The 27,659-nt window shown below is 40.9% G+C and overlaps 1 protein-coding gene and 1 long non-coding RNA gene across 2 annotated transcripts; one reads left to right on the top strand and one right to left on the bottom strand.

The window, feature by feature from the left end:
- LOC148107089 (uncharacterized) lies at positions 1–25,059 on the bottom strand. Its single transcript, XR_015722983.1, has 4 exons — positions 24,947–25,059; positions 20,559–20,731; positions 2,105–2,305; positions 1–179 (listed from the first exon to the last, which is right to left on the bottom strand). It is a non-coding gene; the product is annotated as an uncharacterized LOC148107089 (long non-coding RNA).
- On the top strand, positions 20,862–24,332 carry LOC148107090 (uncharacterized). The gene is given in 14 exon segments (XM_087858986.1): positions 20,862–20,984; positions 21,251–21,370; positions 21,986–22,072; positions 22,074–22,132; positions 22,428–22,453; positions 22,496–22,583; positions 22,646–22,668; positions 22,791–22,937; positions 22,981–23,063; positions 23,065–23,280; positions 23,283–23,373; positions 23,454–23,541; positions 23,604–23,629; positions 23,851–24,332. Coding segments are annotated over 14 exon segments (1,659 nt in total).
- Positions 25,060–27,659: the final 2,600 nt, after the last annotated feature.

Genomic DNA, 27,659 nt, shown 5'->3' with positions numbered 1-27,659 from the left:
CTTGTCTTTCCCGGGGGAATTCCAAGGTGGCTCTGGCACAACTGCCTTCCTGGTTGGATTTACACTCTATTATTAAAGAAAGTCTTTTGTATTGATTTGTTTGTTCAAAAGACTTCCCTACTTCATTCATCTGTTCTGCCTCATCATTCCTTTTTGATAGGCATCGAGCATTCTCGTATCTGCAAGGATGAAAATACGGTAGCTATTTATGAGACCGCCATGAAACTGGAAAGGTTGAAAATCAGTTTTTGATACAGATTTCCATAAATAGTTTTATTATTATATTCCTAATCTCTAACTGCTGAATCCTAGATGAATCTCTTACTTTGTTTTCTTGAAACAGAACATAATTTAAACTATTTTCGGTTTTTTTGGTTTTTGGGTTTTTTTTGTTTTTGTTTTTTGTTTTTTTTTGTAGCTGGTCTGTGATGTCTTTTAGCTTGAACGAAGTTTTGTTTAGAGAAAACATTTCTTCCTTTATCTATATAGTCACACAGATTATAGCTGTAAGGGTGGGGGAGGGGCATAGGAAGAGGGAGACAGAGAATCTCAAGGGGACTCCACGCTGAGCACAGACCTGTCACGGAGCTTGATCTCACAAGCTTCAAGTCATGACCTGAGCCCAGATTAAGAGTAGGACACTTAACTGACCGAGCCACACAGATGCCCCTCTTAGTAGATCTTATTAGGAGTGTATCAAATCTATTAGTCTATAATTTATAGAGAAATCAACTTTTGGCTGTTTAATACTTTTATTGACTATTTAGTGTTCCATAGATTTTTAAATTTTTATTTCTGCTCTTTATGTTTTTCTTCCATTTTCTTAGAATTAATTTGATATTATTTAACTCCTTTAGAATAATCATTTTTAGCCTTTCTTTTTTTGTATATATACATTTAATGTAATACCTTCTAGTCTAAACAATTTTGCCTGCCTCTGCAGGCAATACTAGATTTTTAAAAAATTCTAATTCAGTTCAAAATATTCTCTGTGGATTATTTAGTAATATATAGCTTTACTGTATAACGCTTGATCTGTGGATTATTTAGTAATATATAGCTTTATTTTCAAATATAAGGACATAGTCTAGTCATCTTTTATGACTGAATTCCAGTTTCACTACATTGTGGTCGAAGGACTTTCTGAATTATCTAGTACTTTAACATTTGTTGAGATTTCTTTTTACTCCAGCCTATATAAAATTTTTTACAATACACTTTGATAAATGTTCATGTGAATGTCAAGAGAATCTGTGCATTCATCTATTTTGTTCTGCAGCACTTCATATATATCAATTAGGTAAATATCTTAATAACTTCTACAGATCTTCTATGTGCTTACTGAATTTTTTTCCTGCTTGGACTTAGTTATGAGAAATGTGTGTTAAAATCTTCTTCATTGTGGATTTTTGCACTCCACCTTTTACTTTTGCCACTTTGTTCTGTATATATTTGGAACTTATATTGTTGGATGCACACAATTTTAGAATTATTAAATCTTCTTGGTAGATTGACCTTTTTCATTATGAAATGTTTTTCTTCTATTTATTTTTTTGCTCTCTCTTTATTTCTAGTGATACTTCTTGCCTTAAAATATTCCCTATTTGACATTGGCATAACTACATAAGACTTCTTTTGGATACTGCTGAAATAACATGTTTTTCCATTCTTTAGTTTTTTTAGCACTTTTACTCTTTTCTGTATTTATTTCTAAGAGTATTTTCCTTCTTCTTGAAGACTTCCTTTTAGTATCTATCTACTACTAGTGAATTCTCTTCACTATAATTTTGTGGACATGTCTTTATTTCACCTTTACTTTGAAGGATATTTTCAGTGGGCATAGAATTATATATTTTAAATTATTTTGTTTAAAATGATAATTGCCATTTTTTAAAAAAATTTCTATTAAGAATTCCACTGTCAGTCTTATTTTTAGTCTTTTGGGTTGCAGTTAAGAAATACACCCTTCCTATAACACTAACTTGACTACTAAGATAAGGAAAAACTGAAAAGCGGGAAAAGTTCATAGTGGGGAAAAAAAAACAACTATGAGGGGAAGAAACACCACAGAAAATAATTTATTAGACAATTAAGTGACACTTACTTTTGACCAAAGTTTGCAGACTGGCTGGAATTTGATTATTAGCGGTCAGATGAAAACAAGTAATGCCCCACTCCTTGTCAGAATACCTTCCAGAATGTCCTTTAGTAGAAACTGGATGTTACATGAAACTAATTGCCACAAATGAGGTTATAGTTTTAGTAAAATCCAGCATGGATGTAAATTTTGACTCGTACTCCAAACCTAAAATGAAAGCAGAACTATGTTAGTAACAGTCATATTTGATGAAAATAATTAATTCACTTATTCATTGATCAATATCATATACCAATGAGGTGACAAAAGTTAATTTTCTTTCATTATAATTCACTTGATATATTTTGTTAAAGATATTTATAATATCAGTCAATAAAAATAAATACCGACTTTCAGGGAAGACGCGATGCAGACGTGGGTATTACATGAGAACATAAACCCTATGAGAGTGTGAACTTTGTGTATCTTGTTCTCTGTGGTATCTCTTGCACTGAGATTAAGGTTTATTTCATAGTGCTCAAAAATATGTGTTGAGGGTGCAGGAATGGGTTACCCAGGTGATGGGGATTAAGACATGCACTGGGGATAAGCACCAGGTGTTGTATGTAAGTGTTGTCTCACTAAATTGTACACCTGAAACTAATATTACACCATATGTTAACTGGAATTTCAATAAAAATTTAAAAAATATATATGTGTTGAACAAATGGATCAGTTTTTCTCTAAAAGTTGACTTAAAAACATCTTAAGGGTGATGATAAGCAGTATAATCTAGTTGGAGAGGCATCTAACAGAAGTCTGTAAACATCAATCTCTTATTCACTCTAAACACATAGTCCAGATAGTATTTACAAATGAGGCAAATCTTGAATGTCCACTGAGATTGGTTCTGTCACTATTTTTAGGGGATACTGAAGTTACCACGTAGTGTGATCTGAGATGTCTTCAGGCCTAGTTTGCTCTAAAAATTATTAACACCTTTCAATGGTATAAACCACCTCTTGAAACTTTGAACTCTTCATCGTTTGCAGCACTTCTGGCGAGGCTACCAAGCTCTGTATATATTCAGTATATTTTGATGGTAACAACAGTTTGAAAAGAAAAATATGGAAAATAACTACATATATTTGGGTGAGAAAGCTAACTCCAAGTTTAGACATATGAGACAGGCCTACGTTTCTCACCAATAGCATTTCATGATTGTCTACAGTTCCTGCCTGGCTTGAAGTTCCTTAATGTAAAATACTTATTTGGTTAGACAGTAGTGAGGCTCTTGCCTCCAGACTTATTTAGCAACTACCATAACTTTTACTCTCTTAGCATCATATTAGATTCTATGAGTGGTATAAAAAGTGCATAATGCAGTCTGTTTTTATGACGATCACAATTTTGTTTTCTGCAAGGAAAAAATAGAGATATCTGCATTTGCTTGAACATGTATTAGAAATTCTGAAACCTCATATTAGAAGTCTGAAACTTCATAGTGGGATTATATATTTGAGATCTAAATCTTGACTTAACTTTCCTAAAGATATCCATGGTTGGCAAAGCTGGGAAGTTGTGTTATGTAAAACCTTCCTGGTCTACTACTTTTGGGTTAAATTGAGAGTGTTATCACCCATCCTTGGAAAGAGAAAAGTTTCCTCCCCCCCCCCAGAAAAACCGGATTACTTTAACCTTTACAAATGTAAAATAATGCCACCTAAAGGAGCTTCACTGATACAAAACAGAGTTTAGCATGCAGAATCTACTTTCATGTGAAAAACAGAGCAAAGAAACTATAGTCTGAGTCCTTCACCACTACTTCCGTGGAATAATGGAAAGATCACAGGATTTTGAATGAGATAAATCTGCATTTGAGTCATGTTTGTGAATTAGCACAGGTTTCTTAGTTTCTCACCTACAAAATGGCCTTAATAATGTTGCCACAGAGCATTCTTGTGAAGATTAAATAAGAGAATGCATGTGAAAGCTCTCAGCAATTAGATTTTCAGTAAAAATGAAGTCTAGTCTTCTGTTGTTCTTATAGTTGTTTCCACAGAGTTTAACAGAAATTGTCTTTCATTTCATACATTAGCTTTGTCTTTCTATTGGGTTAACATATAATTGAGGAAATGGCCAAGAGTTACGTGGAAAAAATCACTAACCATCAGGGAAATGCAAATCAAAACCACAATGAGATACTACTTCACATCTGTTAGAATGGCTGTCATCAAAAAGAAAAGAGGTAACAAGTGTTGGTGAGGATGTGGAGGAAAGGGAAGCCCCCCATACACTGTTGGCAGGAATGTAAATCGGTTCAAACACTATGGGAAACAGTTTAGAGTTTCCTCAAAAAACTAGAAATAGAACTACCATATGATCCAGCAATTCCACTTCTGGCATGCAGCCAAAGGAAATGAAATCTCTATCTTAAAGAGATATTTGCACCCTGTGTTCATAGCATCCTTATTTACAATAACCAAGATATAGAAACAGCCTAAGCAGGGCGCCTGGGTGGCACAGCGGTTAAGCGTCTGCCTTCGGCTCAGGGCGTGATCCCGGTGTTATGGGATCGAGCCCCACATCAGGCTCCTCTGCTATGAGCCTGCTTCTTCCTCTCCCACTCCCCCTGCTTGTGTTCCCTCTCTCGCTGGCTGTCTCTATCTCTGTCAAATAAATAAATAAAATCTTAAAAAAAAAAAAAAAAGAAACAGCCTAAGCAATGAGAGATGAATGGATAGAAAAATAGCAAATATACATATATATATTTATATATTCCATATATATATTCCATATAAATAGATGAATGGATAGAAAAATAGCAAATATTCCATATATATGGAATATATATATATACATTTATATGGAATATATATATATTCCATATAAATTGATCAATGTGGAATATTATGCAAACATAAAAAGGAAAGAAATCCTGCCATGGATGACAACCTATATGGACTTTGAGGACATTATGCTAAGTAAAATAAATCAGACAGGGAAAAACAAATACTCACATGTGTAATCTGAAAAAGCCAAATTCAGAATCAGAGAATAGAATGGTGGTTGCCACAGGATGGGAAATGGGAAGAGTTGGTCAAGGAGTACAGACTTCTAGTTATAAGATTAATAAATTCTGGGCATCTAATGATGATTACAGTTAGCAACACTGTGTTATACACTTCAAAGTTGCTAAGAGAGTAGATCTTAAGTGTTCTCACCAAAAAAACAAAATGGTAATTATGTGACATAATGGAGGTGTTAACTAACTTTAGTATAGTAGTCATTTCACAAAATATGTGTTCAAACAATCACCTTGTACATCTTAACCTTATACAATGTTATATGTCAATTATATCTCAATACAGTTGGAAAAAATATCCTTGAGGACAATAATAAGGTCTTAGTCTTCTCCTTAGTACCAGTTTTCAGTCAGTTATAACACTGTGGTCTGGAAATACTACTTACCAGTTTGAGAAATAGACTGGTTCTCTCATTGTTTCATTTATGCCTATCTGCCTATCTGCCTATCTATCATCTATCTATCCATCCATCCCAGATCTTCTATACCTGATATGGATACAAGTGACTTCAATATTTCTGTATTTATTGTTAAATTTGGTATTTTATTCCTTACATACTTGAACAAAATTATAGTAAGTGCTATATAAATAGTAGATGCCATTATTATAGCTCACTCAGTAAATACTTCATTTTACAATAATTCATTCAAAAAATTATAGGAGAAAAGATATAAATTTCTTCTGAAAACATGGTTAAAATCAAAACTCAAGTTCTAAGCTGATAAAATTCTTAGTAATAACAATAAAGCTGACAATACTTACTCAACCAGAAAAGTAGTTGACTTATCCCAATCTTACTCAAAGATTTCTGTTAGGTGACTTTAAATATCTCTTCTCATATACAAAAATGTGTACCTCATTTAACTGAGATAAAGATGCTTTCAATTTCCGTTTATAAAATAATGGCCCTAAAGACTTTAAAACAAATAGTTAACACCAGTATGATTTATGGTGGGGATTTCAACAAAACTCCATCACAGATAAAGGTCAAAGTGATAAACTTATGTTCCTAATGACAGAGAGTTCCAGAAACAGAGGTAAATCCAAGGTCTGTATACATAATCATGGAATGATAATGTGCTAGAGAACACCTGCATTATAACTCTGGCAGAAACCCTGCATCCCAAATGGCTAAGCAGGGAGCAGAGAATGAAAAGATGTTGATCACAACATAGTTACCAACACTCCCTTCACTGCCCCCCCCAACAAAAAAAAGGAGTAATCCAGATTTATCAGGCAGTCATGGACATTTTTTTTAAAGGAAGTTTTTTGTTTTTTGTTTTTAATTTATTTATATTGCATTTTCTTTTAATTTCTGGAAGGATGAATGCACTTACAATAAGTTTTAGCAAACGTATATGATATTTGTAATGAAATGGAAATAAGTAATCTTGACAGAATTGAGAAGTTAAGATTTTTAATAAATCAAAACTTCTAAGTTAGAAATAATACGTCTTGTTTCTGTGATAACATAACCTCTACTTATTCTCATTTTCTTTTCTGTCTTCTTTGTGTAGACCACTCATTATACACATTGGCATTGCCCAGGTGTGTCTTCTTCCCTTGACTACTTGTTTTTCCCATTCTGTGGATTTAACACTTTAGCCATATGTGTGTGTGTGTGTGTGTGTGTGTGTGTGTGTGTCTATACATACAGATATAAAATATATCAGAATCCAGTGTCTCTGTAAGGTATCATTCACAATGTTGGATATAATCCCATATTATTAGCTATACAAAGAAACCTTAAAATGTAACTAATACTCAGAATAAAAGGCAATCAATGAACAACTCTATAAATATACTGAAAACCACTAAATTATAGACTTTAAATGATAAATTCTATCATATGAGTAATTTCTCAAACTATTTCAGCAATAACAAGCAATCACTGGGGTTTCTGAGATGATGCATATGTAATTAGCAGACAAGATTTTAAAAGCATTTATAATAACTAGGCTCAGTATGTAAATTAAAATACACACATAATGATTAAACACATAAATCTTAGCAGATAAACTGAAATGTTCATTGAAGAACCAAATGGAAATTCTAGAAAAAAGTATAGATACATAGATCTTATGTATATGTATACTCCATGTACTTATATCTACATTTATAACTATCTCTAGTAAAGTTTTCAACCATAATCATTCTCTACTTGAGACTTCTGTAATAGACACAAGGGTCCAATGGCCATCTTCACTATGTCTCATATGCACCTTGAAGTCAACACATTTAAAACTGAGCTTAACATCTTGTCTAAAACTCCACCTTCTGTATACCTCCACAGAAACAGCAGATTCCACCCATCCCATCCAATATGGAAACTGAGATTTACCTTTGATCTCACATTTTTCTTCTCCACTCACATCTAAACAATCACCCAGTGCACACAGATTTTACTTTCTTAGTTTCCCTTTTCTTTCTTCTGCATCACTACTAGATCTATCATGGGTAATTGGGGGGAAATCTCCTTTGTTCTCTTCTGCGTCTGGTCTTATTTCTTTAAATCCATTCTCTAAACAAAGCATAGTTACAAACTGAAATATAACTATACTACGGTTATGATCAGGTATTTTCAATGACTCTACATATCCTTTGAATTAACTCCAATCTTCCTATATTATGTGCAAAAGAGAAGATACTTCCACATCCCCTTCTTCAACTGGAAGAAAAAGATGAGAAAGGGAAATTTTAACTTTAAATCAACTAGGAATCTTGACTATTTTATGGGACTGGGCATTTTAATAATTGAAGGACTGACTAGAAAAATCATGAGGGAAACTCCATCTGAGTTTCAGCTGGAGAAAAGAGAAATGATTAGCCTCATCAAATGAATATAAAGAATAATAAGAGGAGGATCAGGGTCATGTATACTTTCATTCCAAGGAGGATGGATTTGATACACTAGTTATATGTGCAATTTTTTATACTCGATACAAGCTCTGTACTTCATGTTCATTAAAAAAAAGAGAAAGAAAAGCTTTATCCTCAGTTTAGAATGCCCTATCTCCTCCTTCTGCCTTACTTGAATAATTACTCTTCATTCTTTAAAACACAAGTGGTGATTTTACTTAGCAATTCCTGATTATTCAAATCTTAGTTTGTATTCTGCATCCTTGTTCCCGTCATACCCCTTGATCTACACATGCCATCATCCTTACAGTATTGGATTTTGACCATGTGTTTTGGTTCTGACTATTCCATGAATTCTTTAAAGTCAGAGAATATGGCCCATTCATCTTTGTGTTTTCAAAACTGCAAACTGGACCTGAAATATTAGGTTATTGATAAATAAATGAAATGATGTTGCAGAGAAGGAGAGACAAACGGAACTATCAACAACAATAGAGAAGTAGGTATGATTATTTTTGAGAGGGGATGAAGAACTCCATCTGGGGAAGTTCATACTGGAATGGCAAAAGATCGTTTTTAAAAATAGAGCTTCCTACAGACCTAATAAGCACTAATTGAAGTTAAAACAGCACAAAAAGCTAGTTAGCACAATATCATTGGGATGCTTTGAAATTGCACTCTCTTTAGATACAGGAATCTGAACTGGAAAGTCTGGGAGTTACAAAAAATAGAAGGTATGGTCCCTTCACTCCTTAACATCTCTGTAACCATGCACCACCTTTGGGGAATAATCCTCTTCTGAGAAGATCCATCTGATGACTGAGATACAGAGAATACAAGTGATTCTCTCAATTGCTTAATAATGAAACTAAGACAAAACAAAAAACCTATCTTCTCTAAGGAAAATGACCCAATGCTTTTTGTGAGAGAATATAGAACTAAGGAATGATTTAGCTATAGAAAACACAAGTATGATGATTATTTCAGTTCCTCTCAGAAGAAAGGAATGTCTTATGATACCACATACAGAAAACCCAAAAGACTACCAAAAATCTATTGGACTAATAAAGGAATTCAGTAAGATCACAGGATATAAAAATCAATATACAAAAATCCATTACATTTCTATACACAATAAAGCAGCAGAAAGAGAGATTGAGAAAATAATCCCATTTACAACTGCACCAAAAATAATAAAATATCTAGGACTAGGGACCCCTGGGTGACTCAGTCAGTTAAGCGTCTGTCTTTGGCTCAGGTCATGATCCCAGGGTCCTGAGATGGAGGCCCATATCGGGCTTCTTGCTCAGTGAGGAGCCTGCTTCTCCCTCTACCTCTGCTCCTCCCCCTTGTTTGTGCACTCTCTCTGGCAAATAAATAAGTAAATCTTTAAAAAATATATCTAGGAATAAACTTAACCAAAGTGATGAAAGTCTATACTCTGAAAACTAGAAAACATTGATAAAAGATATCAAAGACAACACAAACGGAAAGATATTCCATGCTCATGAATTGGAAGGACAAATATTGTTTAAATGTCCATACTACCCAAAGAAATCTACACATTAAGTGCAAACCCTATCAAAATACCAACAGCATTTTTTACAGAAGTAGAACAAACCAACCTAAAATTTGTATGGAACCACAAAAGACCCTGAATAGCCAAAGCAATCATGAAAAAACAAAGAGGAAGTATCACAATCCCAGATTTCAAGTTATACTACGAAATTGTAGTAGTCAAAACAGTATGAGCATAAAAATAAACACATAGATCAATGGAACAGAATACAGAGCCCAGAAATAAACCTGTAATTATATGGTCAATTAATCTTTGACAAAGGAGGCAAGAATATGCAAAGGGTAAAAGAGAGTCTCTTCAACAAATAATGTTGGGAAATCTCTATGCAAAAGAATGAAACTGGACCACTTTTTTACTTGGTACACAAAAATAAACTCAAAATGGGTTAAAGACCTAAATGTGAAACCTGAAACATAAAAATTCTAGAAGAAAGCACAAGCAGTGATTTCTCTAACACTGGCCATACAAACATTTTCTAGATATTTCTCCTAACGCAAGGGAAATAAAAGCAAAAATAAACTATTGGAACTACATCAAAATGAAAAGCAAAGGAAATGACCAACAAAACTAAAAGACAACCTAATGACTGGGAGAAGATATTTACAAATGACATAATCAACAAAGGGCTAGTATCCAAGATATATAAAGAACTGATACAACTCAACACCAAAAAAACAAATAATCCAATTAAAAATGGGCAGAAGACATGGGAGGTTACTCAAAAAATTAAAAATAGAACTACCATATGATGTAGTAATACAAAAACACCAATTCGGCTAGATATATGTACCCCTATGTTTATTGCAGCATTATTTACAATAGCCAAATATCGTCAAGTGTCCAACACTAGATGAATAGATAAAGAAGTGGGATATATATATACAATGGAATATTACTCAGCCATAGAAAAGAATGAAATCTTGCCATTTGCAACATGAATGGATCTAGAGAGTATAATGCTCAGTGCAATAAGTCAGAGAAAGACAAATACCATATGATTTCACTCATATGTGGAATTTAAGAAACAAAACAAAGGAAAAAAGTAACTAACCAAAAACAGACTCTTAACTACAGGGAACAAACTGATGGTTATCAGAAGGGAGTTGGGTGGGGGGATGGGTGAAATAGGTGACAATGATTAAGAGTACATTTATGACAATGAGCACTGAGTAATGTATGGAATTGCTGAATCACTATATTGTACACCTGAAACTAATATAACACTGTATGTTAACTATATTGAACTAAAATAGAATAAAATAAAAAGTCACTTTCATATTAAAAGGGGATTTCTTAACATGGGTTTTAACTTTTTTTTTTACTTTATTTTTATTTTTTTAAAAGATTTTATTTATTTGAGAGAGAGTGAGAAAGAGAGAAAGAGAGAACATGAGCAGCGGGAGTGGGAGAGGGTGAAGCAGACTCCCTGATGAGCAGAGAGACTGATGCAGGGCTCGATCCTGGGACTCCAGGATCATGACCTGAGCTTAAAGCAGATGCTTAACCAACTGAGCCACCCAGGTGCCCCTTAACTATTTCTTTTGAAAAAACTCTACAAAAAAAATATTACCTTTTCGCCTAATATAAAAAAGTGAAAAACTACCATGTAAATAAAATTAGGTGCGTATGCTTCTATTTTCTTTTGAAAATATATCCCAGGCTAGAAAATGTTGCTTTAATAATGTTATGACTATCTATCATCTATCTATCTATCATTTTTTGTGTATATATGCACACACATTATATATCTAGGATTATCCCTTTTTTAAAAATTTTCTTATGCTACCCTTTAGTTACTTATTTTGAACATTAAGATACTAAATTTTGAAGAACTTCTTTTAATGAAAGGTTTCAAGTTTATTAATTTAGTTTTTCTAATAAAAATGAAGAAAACAAGGCATTTTACAGAACTATAATCACTGTTATATAGCCAATGGAAGGGAAAGGGGATAAAAAAATTATCTTATGGAATTAACAATGGTTAATTAGTATTTCATGTTAAAGTAAAGGCATTGTTTAAAATAATATTAAATGGCTCAAGCAGCATAAAAATGCTACCAAGTTTGAGTAACAAAATCTAACAGATTGATTAGAGTTGGTTTGGGTCTTCAGAGTTCAACTCTAGAGGCCTTGTCTCTGCCACCTTACTTTTACAATGACATTTTCAGTGCACAGTGATTACTCATTGGGTTTTCCTTTCCCTCTGAATGGTTTATGGCAACAGGAGTCATCGGCCATGAAATTGCAGGAGGTCTCCGAATAAATACTATCATTGACTGAAGGGAAACAGCTGCACACATTTGTACAGATTTCTTTAACACCTAATGTAAAACAAGGCATCACACTGGACCTGGTGAGGTGGTTCTCCTCCCCCTCTTCCTCCTCCTTCTTCTTCCCCTCCTCCTTCTTCTTCTAATGGAAATATCCTGATTTAGGTGGGCAAAGGCTGGATATGTTTTCTTAAGTGAAAAGCAATGGAGACATCGTGGAACGCTGCAAAGATTAAAACCCATTCATATACACACCCATTTCCTATTCCTTAAAGTAAAAAAGAAAAAAAAGCTATAAATTAACTTACTGAAGAAAACCACAGGCAAGTATATGTATATGCAGATACATATATGCACATATATCTGCATATTTAATTTACCTATTTGAAATCTTTTCCCCCATTTAAATTCAAACAAGTCCCTTAATGAGTCTTCATCTGTCCCTTCATTTGTTCATTTGTCATGAGTCCCCAGAAATGAAAGACTCCATTTTATGAATGAAGGTAAAATGTTCCCTGAATAGTGAATCTTTCTTAATAAAAGGAGAATTCAGGTTAAAGAAAGGGGGATAATCAGTTCTTGAGGGCCTTGGGTTATTTTTTCTAAAGTTTTAATTCATTTATATCTTCACTAAAAAGAAAAATGTAAATTATTCTCTGGGTTTCCATTTAGCACACAAGTGAGTTCTAAGATATTATTTGAGGGAATTAACAGCTGAAATTATCCTAAGAGAAAATCAATAGTATTCACTAATGTGTAATTGCATTTTATTTTAGTGAATGTTAGAATAACGACATATACGTGTTAAACCACAAGCATCTTATGGGCTTTAAAATATGTGGTTAGGGGATTTTCCAGCTGCCACATATCCTGCCAGATGCTTCGGGTTTTTGGTCTATTCCACAGATTCGGAATGAAGAAACTTGCTCTGCAGAAGTGCCAGGGCCTGCATTCAGATGCTTTCCTTGAAGATTCCTTGAATCTAGTTTCATGGTGTGATGAATAAAGCAGCACTGTCAATGAGATTAAGTCAAGCTGCCCCTAAAAATAACACTGATTGAGCAGTTATTTCATGATTCATCCTTTAGTTTTGTCTTCTAAAAAAATTTGTTATTAACAAGCTAAGTGCTCGTTAATAATAAATAAATGAATAATAATGAATGAATAAATGAAGGAATGTATAGCTCAAATATAATCTTCTCTAAAAAACTTGGTGACTCTTTCCTAAGAGATTTCCAGAATCATGCACTTCTTGATTTAGTCACACTTTCAGTATGGCTTTTCTAACTTTGCTTTAGTATTATGATCATGTGTTTTATTTCTCTGTGACTTTCTGGTGTGCAAAGAGCACATTTTCTGTTTGCCTTTTCATTCTCAACACAAAGTGTGGCATTTTGCATATTAAAGGTGATTAGGGAATGTTTGACAGAAGAATTAAGGAATGAAGCAATAGGCTTCCTAAGCATAGTCTCACTCCATTGACAGTATCAATTAGATCATTACAAACTCAAGCCTTTTATTTCATCCCTTCAGGAATGTTGGTAGAGTGCTTAATATAAAGTAAATGCATCCATAGCTACCGATCAGCTTTCCATTGAAGATAACATCCGTGAACGTAAATAAGGGAGAGGAGGGGAGAAATCCCCAATGGCACACAAAGCCCGAGGCTAAAGCTCTGGGGGCAGGAGATACGAAGTTACTATGGGCTCCATAAAAAACTAGTTAGGGTGCTGTTGGCTGCTTAACCTTTCTGGTTATTGGTTCCTTCATTTGTATGATGAAGGGATCACCTTAATGATAAAAATTCCCTGTAGGTCTAACGTTTTATTTTTGTGATCAATAGCTGTACTGTTCAGGGACAAGCTCTGTAGGCTCCTCATCACATTGCTTGAAGTACAGGCATCAAATCATTCTAATGGGTATCAACAGGGGGAAACCAGACTTCTAAAATGATTCTACGTGCAAAAAGCAGCACAAACAGAGGCAATGAGAGGTCAAGTCCTGGTGGTGGTGTGTGGTGGGGAGAGAAAGCTTCAAGAGAAGTGTTACCAAAAAATATGGACACTAAACCTAGGCTTTTCAGGGTGAATTTTGCAGGGACACAGCAGGGGACGTAATGGGAATAGTCGTTCCAAATGTCAAAAACAACATGTGCAAAGAATAAAGGTTTGAAGTGGTGGGAACATAAAGGAAATTGAAAGTAGTTTGGTTTTGTTGGAGAATTAATCTGTGTGATGGAGACTGGAGTCATAGGCAATAGTCAGACCTAAAGGATCTTGGATTCCATGTCTAATGGTGTAGACATTCTTATTTGTGCGGTGATGGACCATTTGGAGGCGTTTTAACAACAGAGCGACATGACCGATCATTGTTTGCAAAGCTCATGAGGGCTGCTGTGTAAAGACTAACTCAAGGAAATAAAAGGAAAAGCAGTGGGTCTCTAAGAGGGAAGTGAGGTGAAACTGCAGGGGAGATGGTGAAGGGGTAAACTGGAACAGAAGCAGTGACCTGGAAAGGGGCGCAGGACGAGAGAGATTTGTGAGGAAGAATCAGCAAATAAGATTTGTTAATAAACTAGATTTGGAATCAGGGAAGAATTACAGGGCAGAGTAGGAGATTCTTTTAGGTCGGGCAACTGAGGGGAGATGATGTCATTAAATGAGATGGGCAACGTAGAAGCAGGAACATGCTGGTGGAAGAAAGATGGCGAATTTGGTTTTAAATATGTTAAATCTGAAGTGCCTTTGGAACATTCAGGAAGGAATAGCCTTTTGCAATTAGTCCAACAGTCCTGCCTTGAAAGTCTAACATCATGCTCTCACCCCTTCCTCATTTCCTACCTTTCTCTGCTTTCCTGCTCTAGCCAACACTACCATCTTTAGATTCCTTGAACATGCAACAGTTTTCTGCCCAGAGCTTTTGCATTTATTATTTACTCTACTTAAAATAATTTCTGAGGGGCACCTGGGTGGCTCAGTCGGTTAAGTATCTGCCTTCAGCTCAGGTCATGAATTTGAGGTCCTGGGATCAAGCCCCACGTCAGGCTTCCTGCTCAGCGGGGAGCATGCTTCTTCTTTTCCCTGTTTCTCCACCCTGCTGCTCGTGCTTGCTCTCTCTCTCTCAAATAAATAACAAATTATTAAAAAAATAATAATTTCTAAGGTGCCTGGGTGGCTCAGTCTGTTGAGTGTCTGACTCTATCTAGATTTCAGCTCCGGTCATGATCTCAGGATCCTGGGATCCAGTCCCACATAGGGCTCCCAGCTGAGCAGAGAGTCAGCTTGAGATTTTTTCTCGCCCTCTGCCTCGGCCCCTCCTCCCCACTCACATGTGTGCTCACCCTCTCTCTCTAAAATTATTTCTCCTAAAATATTTATAGAAATGGTTTATGTTTATTATTATGTCTCAGAATATTTTCTTCTTAGAATCACCTTCTAGTTCTATCTCAGGTTGCTCATTACCCCAGTCATCTTTATCAATTCCTATTTTATTTCCTGCATTGCTTATATGACTACCTAAAATAGTCTTGGTTATTTATGTATTTACTTGCTAATTGGTTGTTCCCCTCTCCCCCCCTGACAAAAAAGCTCTGTGGGAACATGGATTGTTATTCGCTGTTTCTACACCCACATCTAGAACAGAGCCTCATATGTACTAAATGCCCTGCCGAAATTTATTCAATGAATGACTGAACCTATGGCCGTGGAATTATGGAGAAAGGATGGGCTGATACTCAGTGGGGGGCACAAGAAGATTTACTGGGGAGTTTCAATTGTCCAAGCCCCTTCTACAGCTCTGGGAGAGCTGCTAGCAATGGGTTCACACAATCAGATTTTGTGTGTGTGTGAAATTCACAAAATAAGATATTTTAACCATGGTAAAACTACTATCTTTTTTTAACTCTGACCTTTTCTACTCTACCCTCCTCATGTCAGGTGATGTTGAAAAAGGCATATTTGAAATCTGGCTTGAAAAGTTAAGTTGGGATACATTTAGTTTGGTTTTTAAAGGATGATATTATATAGTTCGCAAAATAAAAAAACATAAATGCAAAATTACATACAGACAGGGATATTTACTTAGAATGAGAAAAGAAATAATAAATTACAAATTTTAAAAAACTAATACCTTAAACATCACAAAGTCCAGAGAAATAACGTATTTTTATGCTATTTATTTCTGACGTACTTCTGTAACACTTCTTTTCTGATATTTTTGGCTGGGTACTCTTTGACCTCCTCTTCAAATTCCAGTGCTTTGGTGATATAATTTTCTTTCTTTCTTTCTTTCTTTCTTTCTTTCTTTCTTTCTTTCTTTCTTTCTTTCTTCTTCCTTCCTTCCTTCCCTCCTCCCTCCCTCCTTCCCTTCCCTTTTTCCTTCCTTTCCCTTTCCCTTGCCCCTTCCCCTTCCCTTTCCTTCCTTCTTTCCTTCCTCCTTCCCTCCTTCCCTCCCTCCCTCCCTTCTAGACTCCAGCCCAGCTAGAGCACAACACGAGCCTTGAACTCATGACCCTGAGATCAAGATCTGAGCTGAGATCAAAAATCAGACACTTAACCAACTAAGCCACCTTGGTGCCTCAGTATAATTTTCTATACACATAATAAAAAGAAAATTCTACTTTTCCACTAGCATGGTTGATTTTTTAAAACATTGGTTGTTTAAAAAAATATTTTTAGCATTATAACTTGTTAATGCAATATCATATAACTTTAAGGATTGTTTTCAAATTTGGGAAAAATCTCAAGTTTCCTTCACACAAGTTGTTACTTTCATACTCACTGACTTCACAGGTTTGTACCCTACAAACACAGGAATTCTGATAAATTCTATTTTGTGTAATTGCCACTAAAAAATAGTGTGCTTATCTTTGCATATACCCAAAAAGAAAGAACTTCTATTACTTGAGAACCAAATTCTCTAATTGCATGTTATTCATTGAACATTAGAAGAATTTTCAGTTATGTACATTTCAAAATTTATTTCTCCTCCATTCTTCATATGCTTCTGGTACTGAGTCACTCGGGGTACATTCACATTTCGATGAAATCTTTGGCCCTGCTGCTCTGTCACGCCATTAGATGAGTCAGTATTTGGGGTTGCCTAGGTGACCTACTAATAACTTGACTATATACCTACACAGCTATACGGACGTAGTTGATATATATACAAGATGGCCTAAGGGAAAGAGGAGATGGACAAGACAGGAATTCTCACATGAATTGTTTAGTAAAGAAGTCAGTAAAAGATTTAGGAAATAAATGGGCAGAGAGGAAGAATTATAACAGGTAAAGGCAAATATCATGGAAGAAAGGCAAGGAAAAATTTCATGTCTATAAATATGTTTAAACAATGTTTATACAGTACTAAACCACTAATCATTATGAACTGATATTTTAAAGAATTAAAAATTAAGATAATATAAAATATTGGATTTTAGAATGGAAAGTTTTCATATAAAATTGGAACGAATATACTTGTATTACTTTCCTAAGGCTGTTGTAACAGATTACTGCAAACTGAGTGGGTTAGCCAACAGAAATTGTCTCATATTTCTGGAGGCTAGAAGACAAGATAAAGATGTTGGCAAGTTTGGTTCCTTCTGAATGTCATGAGGGAAAGAATTGATCCAGGCCTTTCTTTCTGGCTTATAGACAGTTGTTTTCTCCCTAGGTCTTAATTTTTTCTTTTTCCTACGCATGTTTGTCTCTAGGTCTGAATTTTCCCTTTTTAAAAGGACATCATCGTACTGGATTAGGGACAGCCCTAACGATCTCATTTTAACTTGATTGCCTCTGTAAAGACCCCATCTGCAAATAAGGCTATATTCTGAGACATCAGGGGTTAGGACGAGAACATCTTTTGGAGAGGACACAATTCAACCTGTAACACATTAAATTTAAAATTATATTTAGTGTTACTAAGTAATGAGTGAAACAATATGATAGTAAGCAAATGTCATGATTAAAAAATTGAGCTACCCTATGACCCAGCCATTGCACTACCGGGTCTTTACCCCAAAGATACAGACATAGTGAAGAGAAGGGCCATATGCACCCTAATGTTCATAGCAGCATTGTCCACAATAGCTAAATCGTGGAAGGAGCCGAGATGCCCTTCAACAGATGACTGGATTAAGAAGCTGTGGTCCATATATACAATAGAATATTACTCAGCTATCAGAAAGAACGAGTTCTCAACATTTGCTGCAACATGGACGGCACTGGAGGAGATAATGCTAAATGAAATAAGTCAAGCAGAGAAAGACAATTATCATATGATTTCTCTCATCTATGGAACATAAGAAATAGGATGATCGGTAAGGGAAGAAAGGGATAAAGAAAGGGGGTGTAAGCAGAAGGGGGAATGAAACATGAGAGACTATGGACTATAAAAACAAACTTGAGGACCTCAGAGGGGAGGGGGGTGGGGGAATGGGATAGACCGGTGATGGGTAGTAAGGAGGGCACGTATTGCATGGTGCAGTGGGTGTTATACACAACTAATGAATCATCGAACTTTATATCGGAAACCGGGGATGTACTGTATGGTGACTAACATAATATAATAAAAAATCATTAAAAAAAAAAAAAAAAGACTGGTATCCAAGATCTACAAAGAACTTCTCAAACTCAATACAAGAGAAACAAATAAACAAATCATAAAATGGGCACAAGATATGAACAGACACTTTTCTAATGAGGACATACAAATGGCTAACAGACACATGAAAAAATGTTCAAAATCCTTAGCCATCAGGGAAATTCAAATAGAAACCACACTAAGATACCACCTTACACCAGTTAGAATGGCAAAAATCAACAAGGCAGGAAACAGCAATTGCTGGAGAAGATGTGGAGAAAGGGGATCCCTCCTACATTGTTGGTGGGAATGCAAGTTGGTACAGCCACTCTGGAAAACAGTGTGGGGTCCCTTAAAAAATTAAAAATGGAGCTACCCTATGACCCAGCCATTGCACTACTGGATATTTACCCCAAAGATACAGACGTAGTGAAGAGAAGGGCCATATGCACCCGAATGTTCATAGCAGCATTATCCACAATAGCTAAATCGTGGAAGGAACAAAGATGCCCTTCAACAGATGACTTGATTAAGAAGCTGTGGTCCATATATACAATGGAATATTACTCAGCTATCAGAAAGAACGAGTTCTCAACATTTGCTGCAACATGGACGGCACTGGAGGAGATAATGCTAAGTGAAATAAGTCAAGCAGAGAAAGACAATTATCATATGATTTCTCTTATCTATGGAACATTAAGAACTAGGAAGATGGGTAGGGGAAGAAAGGGATAAAGAAAGGGGGGTAATCAGAAGGGGGAGTGAAGCATGGGAGACTATGGACTCAGAGAAACAAACTGAGGGCTTCAGAGGGGAGGGGGGTGGGGGAATGGGATAGACTGGTGATGGGTAGTAAGGAGGGCACATATTGCATGGTGTACTGGGTGTTATACTCAACTAATGAATCATCGAACCTCGCATCAGAAACCAGGGATGTACTGTATGGTGACTAACATAATGTCATAAAAAACATTAAAAAAAATAAAAATAAAAAAATAAAGTCCTGTAGAAGGAAGCACTCTGTCAAAACAATCAGCCTTTGAAAATTATAGGAACATTATAGCTAGAAAACTGACAGCTATGAAGTTTCTAAGTGAACTTCTAAACTCTAAACCACTTTCCCTTGGTTCCGTGAAAGAAAACATTTTATTTCAAAAATTTACTTGACGCTTATTCTGTTGTTGTTGTTGCTGTTGATGACCGCTCTTCAGTTCCACCTGAAAAAGTATATTTCTCATTTTGATAAACCTAGCACATTAGGCATCGGCACCCACTGCCACCACTGCCTTCAAAGCTTCCACTTCAAGCTGCAGTCTCCTTACCAGCCTGCAAGTCTCTATTTCTTCATTCAGCCTAAACTAATTGTGCCCACAACTCTGTCTCTCATTTTCTGCTTCCCTCCTGGAATTCAGCTACCTCATCCTCAGCTTCCTGGAAGCTAATCAGAAATAAAGTGGGAAAGAGAATTATAAAAAACGAGGGTCCTCTTGGAGAGGATCACAGAGCAACTCAGGAATCGTTGCCTGGGTGCTCTTGCTACTACTGTAAAATCTACTTCACAAACAACAACAACAATACCAAATGTGCACGCACACAAAAGAAAGGAAGTCACGGGATCCAGAGAGCCCAGGATCTAAGACCAGGAAAGGCTATAGTAACCCACAGGACTGTGGGCCTGAAAGCAGCTAACCCAGACTGGAGCAGTCAAGACTGAAGGAGCAGTACTCTCAAGATGAAATGATAAAGTTCCTGCTGTGCGTGAAGGTCCAGAGAAGAAATTTACACAGCTGGGGAGTATGGTGATAAAGGAGGAGGTAGAAAAATAAGCATTTTAAAAGAAAAAGAAGCATTTGAGCAAAAGAGCAATTAATGACATCAAGAAAAACAAAACTTTATGCAAGAAATTGTAGCAAACTCTGCAGCTACAGATACTATTTACAAGGTCATAATAATATAAATGTGAACACGGATCTAACAAAATCATATTACTGAACTGGGAGGCTCCCAGGTCCTATATATATAGGCTTTCCATGAAAAAGTCATTCCAACCCCTCAGGAACACTGGTCCCATTAAAACCACGGGAAAGCACGTGTGTCTCCGCACATACCAGTTTGCTTCTCTTAAAGGCGGTTTCCGATGCTTGTGCAGCTGGAGCAGCGAGAAGGGACGCTATTCACGTGCTCGGTAACCTCAGCAAGCGGCCCTACTGGTTCCACTCGGAGTAGCTGAAGAGTCCGAAGGCAGTTCACCTCGAGGCTGGCTGGTGGAAGCCATCTTATGCTGGAAGAGAGCACATCCGGCATGTGGAGTGTGTATCACAGACCCTACTTCATGTTAACCAGTGGGACCCTGAGGGCGAAGCTGATATCTTGAATTTGGTCGGCCTTATTACCAGAAAGATGTAGCCAAGATGATCATGAATTTAGCCGACTATCACCACCAACTCCGGGCACAAAGCTCAGAGGAGGTCCCTGCCCAGGACGCATCCACCCAGCGGTCCCCTGAGGCTGCCCGCGAGGCTGCGACCCCCGCGGTCCCCTGAAGGCTGCCTGTGAGGCAGCCACCTGTAAGCCCCCCCCCCCCCTCACTGCCAGCAAGGCGGCCACTGGGAGCTACCCCCCACCCCCTGCCTGCCAGGAAGCTACTGGGAGCTACACCCTCCCACCCTGCACTGCCCGCCAGGAGGCTACCTGGAGCTCCCCCCGCCCCAGCGCTGCCCCCGAGCCTGCGACCCAGAGCTCCCCTGGCGCTGCCCTCGAGGCTCCCCAAACCCCCCCCCCCCCCGCCCCCCGCTGCCAGCGAGGCTGCGACCCAGAGCTCGCCCCCGGCGCTTCCCGCGAGGCGGAGACCCGAAGCTCCCCCCAGCGAAGCCCGCGAGGCGGCGACCCGAAGCTCCACCCCAGCGAAGCCCGCAAAGAGGCGACCCGGAGTTCCCCCCGGTGCTGCCTGCGAGGCTCCCCTCAGCGCTGCCCGGGAGGCGGCGACCCGGGGCTACCCCCCCCCCACCCGCGCTGCCCGCCAGGAGGCTACCCGGAGCTCCCCCCTCCCACCCCGTGCTGCCCGCCAGGAGGCTACCCGAAGCTTACCGCTGTCGCAGCCCACGAGGCGGCCACCCGGAGCTCTCCCCCCTCCCCCCCGCGCAACCCGCCAGGAGGCTACCTGGAGCTCCCCCCAGCACTGCCCGAGAGTCGGCCACCCGGGGCTACCCCCCACCCACCCGCGCTGCCCACCAGGAGGCTACCCGGAGCTACCCCCCACCCACCCGCGCTGCCCACCAGGAGGCTACACGGAGCTACCCCCCTCCCACCCCGTGCTGCCCGCCAGGAGGCTACCCGGAGCTACCCCCTCCCACCCCGTGCTGCCCGCCAGGAGGCTACCCGGAGCTTACCGCTGGCGCAGCCCACGAGGCGGCCACCCGGAGCTCTCACCCCTCCCCCCTCCCCCCCCTCGCAGCCCGCCAGGAGGCTACCCGGAGCTACCCCCAGCGCAGCCCAAGAGGCGGCCACCCGGAGCTACCCCCCCCCCCCCCCGCAGCCTGCCAGGAGGCTACCGGGAGCTCCCCCAGGCGCAACCCGCCAGGAGGCTACCAGGAGCTCCCCCTGCCCCGGCGCTGCCCGCCAAGTCGGCAACCCTAAGCTCCCCCAGCGAAGCCCGCAAGGCGGCGACCCGGAGTTCCCCCCGGTGCTGCCTGCGAGGCTCCCTTCAGTGCTGCCAGGGAGGCGGCAACCCGGAGCTACCCCCCCCCCCCACCCGCGCTGCCCGCGAGGCGGCCTCCCGGAGCTACCCCCCTCCCACCCCGTGCTGCAGGCTACCCCGAGCTTACCTCTGGCGCAGCCCACAAGGCGGCAACCCGGAGCTCCTCCCCGGGGCAGCCCACGAGGCGGCCACCCGGGGCTCTACCCCTTCCCCCCATCCCCCCCCCCCCCCCCCCCCCCCCCGCGCAGCCCGCCAGGAGGCTACCCGGAGCTACCCCCAGCGCAGCCCAAGAGGCGGCCACCCGGAGCTACCCCCCCCCCCCACAGCCTGCCAGGAGGCTACCGGGAGCTCCTCCAGGCGCAACCCGCCAGGAGGCTACCAGGAGCTCCCCCTGCCCCCGCGCTGCCCGCAAGTCGGCAACCCTAAGCTCCCCCCAGCGAAGCCCGCAAGGCGGCGACCCGGAGTTCCCCCCGGTGCTGCCTGCGAGGCTCCCTTCAGCGCTGCCAGGGAGGCGGCAACCCGGAGCTACCCCCCACCACCCGCGCTGCCCGCGAGGCGGCCTCCCGGAGCTACCCCCCTCCCACCCCGTGCTGCAGGCTACCCCGAGCTTACCGCTGGCGCAGCCCACAAGGCGGCAACCCGGAGCTCCTCCCCGGGGCAGCCCACGAGGCGGCCACCCGGGGCTCTACCCCTTCCCCCCTGCCCCGCCCCCTCCCCCCCCCCCCCCGCGCAGCCCGCCAGGAGGCTACCCGGAGCTACCCCAGCGCAGCCCAAGAGGCGGCCACCCAGAGCTACCCCCCCCCCCCCACAGCCTGCCAGGAGGCTACCGGGAGCTCCTCCAGGCGCAACCCGCCAGGAGGCTACCAGGAGCTCCCCCTGCCCCCGCGCTGCCCGCAAGTCGGCAACCCTAAGCTCCCCCCAGCGAAGCCCGCAAGGCGGCGACCCCGAGTTCCCCCGGGTGCTGCCTGCGAGGCTCCCTTCAGCGCTGCCCGGGAGGCGGCAACCCGGAGCTACGCCCCCCCACCCGCGCTGCCCGCGAGGCGGCCTCCCGGAGCTACCCCCTCCCACCCCGTGCTGCAGGCTACCCCGAGCTTACCGCTGGTGCAGCCCACAAGGCGGCAACCCGGAGCTCCTCCCCGGGGCAGCCCACGAGGCGGCCACCCGGGGCTCTACCCCTTCCCCCCTGCCCCGCCCCCCCCGCGCAGCCCGCCAGGAGGCTACCCGGAGCTACCCCCAGCGCAGCCCAAGAGGCGGCCACCCGGAGCTACCCCCCCCCCCCCACAGCCTGCCAGGAGGCTACCGGGAGCTCCTCCAGGCGCAACCCGCCAGGAGGCTACCAGGAGCTCCCCCTGCCCCCGCGCTGCCCGCAAGTCGGCAACCCTAAGCTCCCCCCAGCGAAGCCCGCAAGGCGGCGACCCGGAGTTCCCCCCGGTGCTGCCTGCGAGGCTCCCTTCAGCGCTGCCAGGGAGGCGGCAACCCGGAGCTACCCCCCCCCCCACCCGCGCTGCCCGCGAGGCGGCCTCCCGGAGCTACCCCCCTCCCACCCCGTGCTGCAGGCTACCCCGAGCTTACCGCTGGCGCAGCCCACAAGGCGGCAACCCGGAGCTCCTCCCCGGGGCAGCCCACGAGGCGGCCACCCGGGGCTCTACCCCTTCCCCCCTGCCCCGCCCCCCCCGCGCAGCCCGCCAGGAGGCTACCCGGAGCTACCCCCAGCGCAGCCCAAGAGGCGGCCACCCGGAGCTACCCCCCCCCCCCCCACAGCCTGCCAGGAGGCTACCGGGAGCTCCTCCAGGCGCAACCCGCCAGGAGGCTACCCGGAGCTCCCCCTGCCCCGGCGCTGCCCCGCAAGTCGGCAACCCTAAGCTCCCCCCAGCGAAGCCCGCAAGACGGCGACCGGGAGTTCCCCCGGTGCTGCCTGCGAGGCTCCCTTCAGCGCTGCCCGGGAGGCGGCTACCCGGAACTCCCCCCTGTGCAGCCCGCCAGGAGGCTACCCGGAGCTCCCCCGCGGCACAGCCTGCGAGGCGGCCACCTGGAGCTACCCTGCAGCAGCCCTGGAGGCAGCGACCCAGAGGTCCACCAACGCTACCCAGGACCCGGTTACCAGGTCATAAAAGCACTTCAGGCCCGGGAGCAGGAGCCAGGCAATGATAAAGTGGAAGACCTTGCTGCTACTCTATTCATCTAAGTCCCGCTTCTTCAGGCAGAAGCTGGGGAAAGAATGGTGTGGGTAGTTCTCAGTCCCTGTCCCCAGGTAAATGTTTGCAAACACTGATCTAAAGAGTTCTAACAAAGAATTGAATTTCCCTTAAAAATAAAATAGGTGATGGGGATTAAGGAGGACATGTGATGAGCACCAGGTGTTGAATAAGTGTTGAATCACTAAATTCTACACCTGAAGCTAATATTACACTATACGTTAACTGAAATTTAAATAAAAACTTTAAAAAAGAGAAAGAAATGAGCTATCAAACAATGAAAAAACATGGAGGAACCTTAAATGCTATTACTAAGTGGAATAAAACCAGTCTGGAAAGGCTACAAACCGTATGATTCCAACTATGACATTCTGGAAAGAGCAAAACTATGGAGACAATAAAAAGATTTATACAGGGTAAGAGGTAAAAAAACGACCCACATAGAAGCATTTCCGCCATGTTTCCCAAGATTCAAACTTTTCCGCTTAGGTTTGATACATTCGGCAGGAGAATATCAGGGACAAGAAGGAAACCTTAAAAGTGTTCAAACAGCAAGATTAAAAATTCAAACAGTGAGTTGATGTGGCTGGCCATGCCTCCCTACCTTGGGCTGACCGAGTCTCTCCCTGGAGATTTACTTGGGGCTCAGGAGCCCCGCTCGGCGCTGCAGGACCGGAGGCCATTCCCCACGCCAAAGTGGACTCCAGAGCCAGGCGCCAGGCGGGGGGCGGGGGAAGTCTGTGCCTGAGCATGCGCCTTATTGGCTCCTGCCCGGAAGCCGTTGGGGAGAGTGCACCTGCAGCCAGTTAGCTTGCAACCGTTGTGCATGTGCTCTTGGTGCTAGGGAGGCCTGCAGGTGCTGTGCTGCTTCCTTGTTTGTTACTAAGGCACTGTGATTGGCAGCCCTGGAGAGTCTACTTTTTCCAACTGTATTAAGGAGACCCAGGGAAAAAAAAATAACGCTTGCCAGGGGTGGAGGTGGAGGAAAGATTAACAGAGGACACAGGATTTTTAGGGCAGTGAGAATACCCTGTATTGGTATTATAAGGATGGCTGGATCATTATATATTTGTCCAAAACCATGGAATGTACTCCAAGAGTGAACTTTAAGGTAAACTGTGGACTTTGGGTGCTTATGATGATGTCAATGTCCACTCATCCTTGGTAACAATGTACCATTCTGGTGAGTGGTCAGTAATGGGGGAGGCAATGGAGGAGTGTGTGTGTGTGTGTGTGTGTGTGTGTGTGTGTGTGCACTCACACAGGGGATATATGGGAAAAATCTCTGTGCCTTCCTCTCAATTTTGTTGTAAACCTGAAACTGCTCTAAAAAAATGGATGTCTTAAAAAAAGAATGCTGTCAGATGTCTGTCAGAAGATATAGTAGGTATAAATACACACCCAAATAAAGTACAAAAAAGCTTAATAAAATATATGACACACCAGCACACTCATCATACATAAGAAACATAATATTGTGAGAAACAACAGATCAGTAAATAAAACTTCAATTTCAGAATAAACATCTTTGAGCATCCCAGAATCGAAAGCAAGAAAGGAAGCTAAATAAATTATAGTGTTCTAATTGTATAATGAGACAATATAAATCAGAGAAGCAAAATTTTACATAGCATGATACTTGGAAAAGAATTGATTCAATTGGGTTCCCCATGGTTTTATTTTAAAAATTATTTTACAACTTTCCTATAAAATACAAGATGCAGCATAAAATGCACAAAACATATATGTAAAGTATAATAAATATACAGCAAACATCCAATAGCCACTACCAAAGACAAGTAGGGCATCGCAAGAACTCTGGAAGTCCCTTTGTTTTCATCACCCCTAATTCTCCCCCTAACTTCTCGTGTAAACTTCTTTGCTTTATACTTTTTATTCATCCACTAAAAAATAGATTTACCTGTTTTAAAACTTATGTAAGTGGAATCATCTTTAATATATTCTATTTTAAATGTATTTCTTTTTACTTTATATACAGTAAAATTCACTCTTTGAATTAATTTCACCTTGATCAGATTTTGCTTATCTATTTTGAAGCTCTGTTGTTGGGTACCTCCCACCTTTGGAACTGTTATATCTTCCGCAAGAAATGACCCCTTTTGGAAAAAAAAAAAGAAAGAAAGAAAAGAAACGACCCCTTTTGAATCATGAGATGTCCTTCTCTCTGGTAATGTTCCTCATTCTGAAGTCTATTTTGTCTAATATAATGTAGCTACTCCAACTTTCTTTTGTTTAATGTTTGAATAGTATGTATTTTACTTTTTTAATTATTTTTTAGATTTTATTTTACTTTTAGTCTTTTTTTTTTTTAAGCAGACAGCATATTGTTGGGTCTTCCTTTTATTTCTAATTTATAATCCCAGTCTCTTGGTTTCTTTAGATCATTTATATTGAATCCAATTTCTGATATGGTTAGATTAAAATTACCATTTTGCTAATTGCATTCTATTTATTCTATCTAATCAGTTCTTTTTCTGCCCCCTTTTGTGTTAGTTTTTATGAATCCATTTTAACTTCATCATTTCCCTATTATTTATATCTTTTTAAAATATTTTAAATTGTTGTTCTAGGATTAAAAACATTTAATCGAAGTCTAACTTCAAATAATATCACTACCTGATGTGTCGTAAAAGAGATTTACACCAGTATATCCCCAATTCCTCACTCTCATCCTTTGGGTGATTTTTTTTTGTCATAAATTCTACTTTTACTTATGCCATCAACAAAACATATTGCTACCATACATATTTCTTTTATTCCACTCCCACTGCTTTTCATTTCTTTGGTGGATCCATGTGTTGGTCTGGTATCACACTACTTCTGCCTGAAAACATTAAACGTTATTCATAGTGCAAGTCTACTTGGCAGTGAATTCCCTCGGTTTTGTTTTTATGAGAAAGTATAGATTTCTCCTTCATTCTTCTTCCTGCTTTATTGAGGTATGATCGACAATAATTATATGTATTTAAGTTGTACAGTGAGTTTTTTGAAGTTATACAAGTTAACGATGCCTTAATATATGTATACATTGTGAGGAAATGAGTACCACCTCAAGTTGATTAACACATTTATCACCTTTCACAATTACACTTTTTGTGTGGTGAGAACACTTAGGATCTATTCTCTTGGCATATTTTAAGTATGCAATACAATACTATTAATTATAGTCACCATGCTACATATTAAAGCCCCAGAACTTATCATCTTACCAACATCTCCCCATTCCACCACCACCCCCATCCTTGGCCACCAGCCCCTGGCAGTTACCATGTTACTGTCTGGTTTGATGAATTCAA

The sequence above is a fragment of the Ursus americanus genome, chromosome 35 (assembly GCF_024610735.1).
Source record: "Ursus americanus isolate L20-20 chromosome 35, mUrsAme1.1.p, whole genome shotgun sequence".
Lineage (NCBI taxonomy): Eukaryota > Metazoa > Chordata > Mammalia > Carnivora > Ursidae > Ursus > Ursus americanus.
The sequence above is the reverse complement of the archived record's forward strand: the minus strand, read 5'-3'. Positions and strand labels throughout refer to the sequence as shown.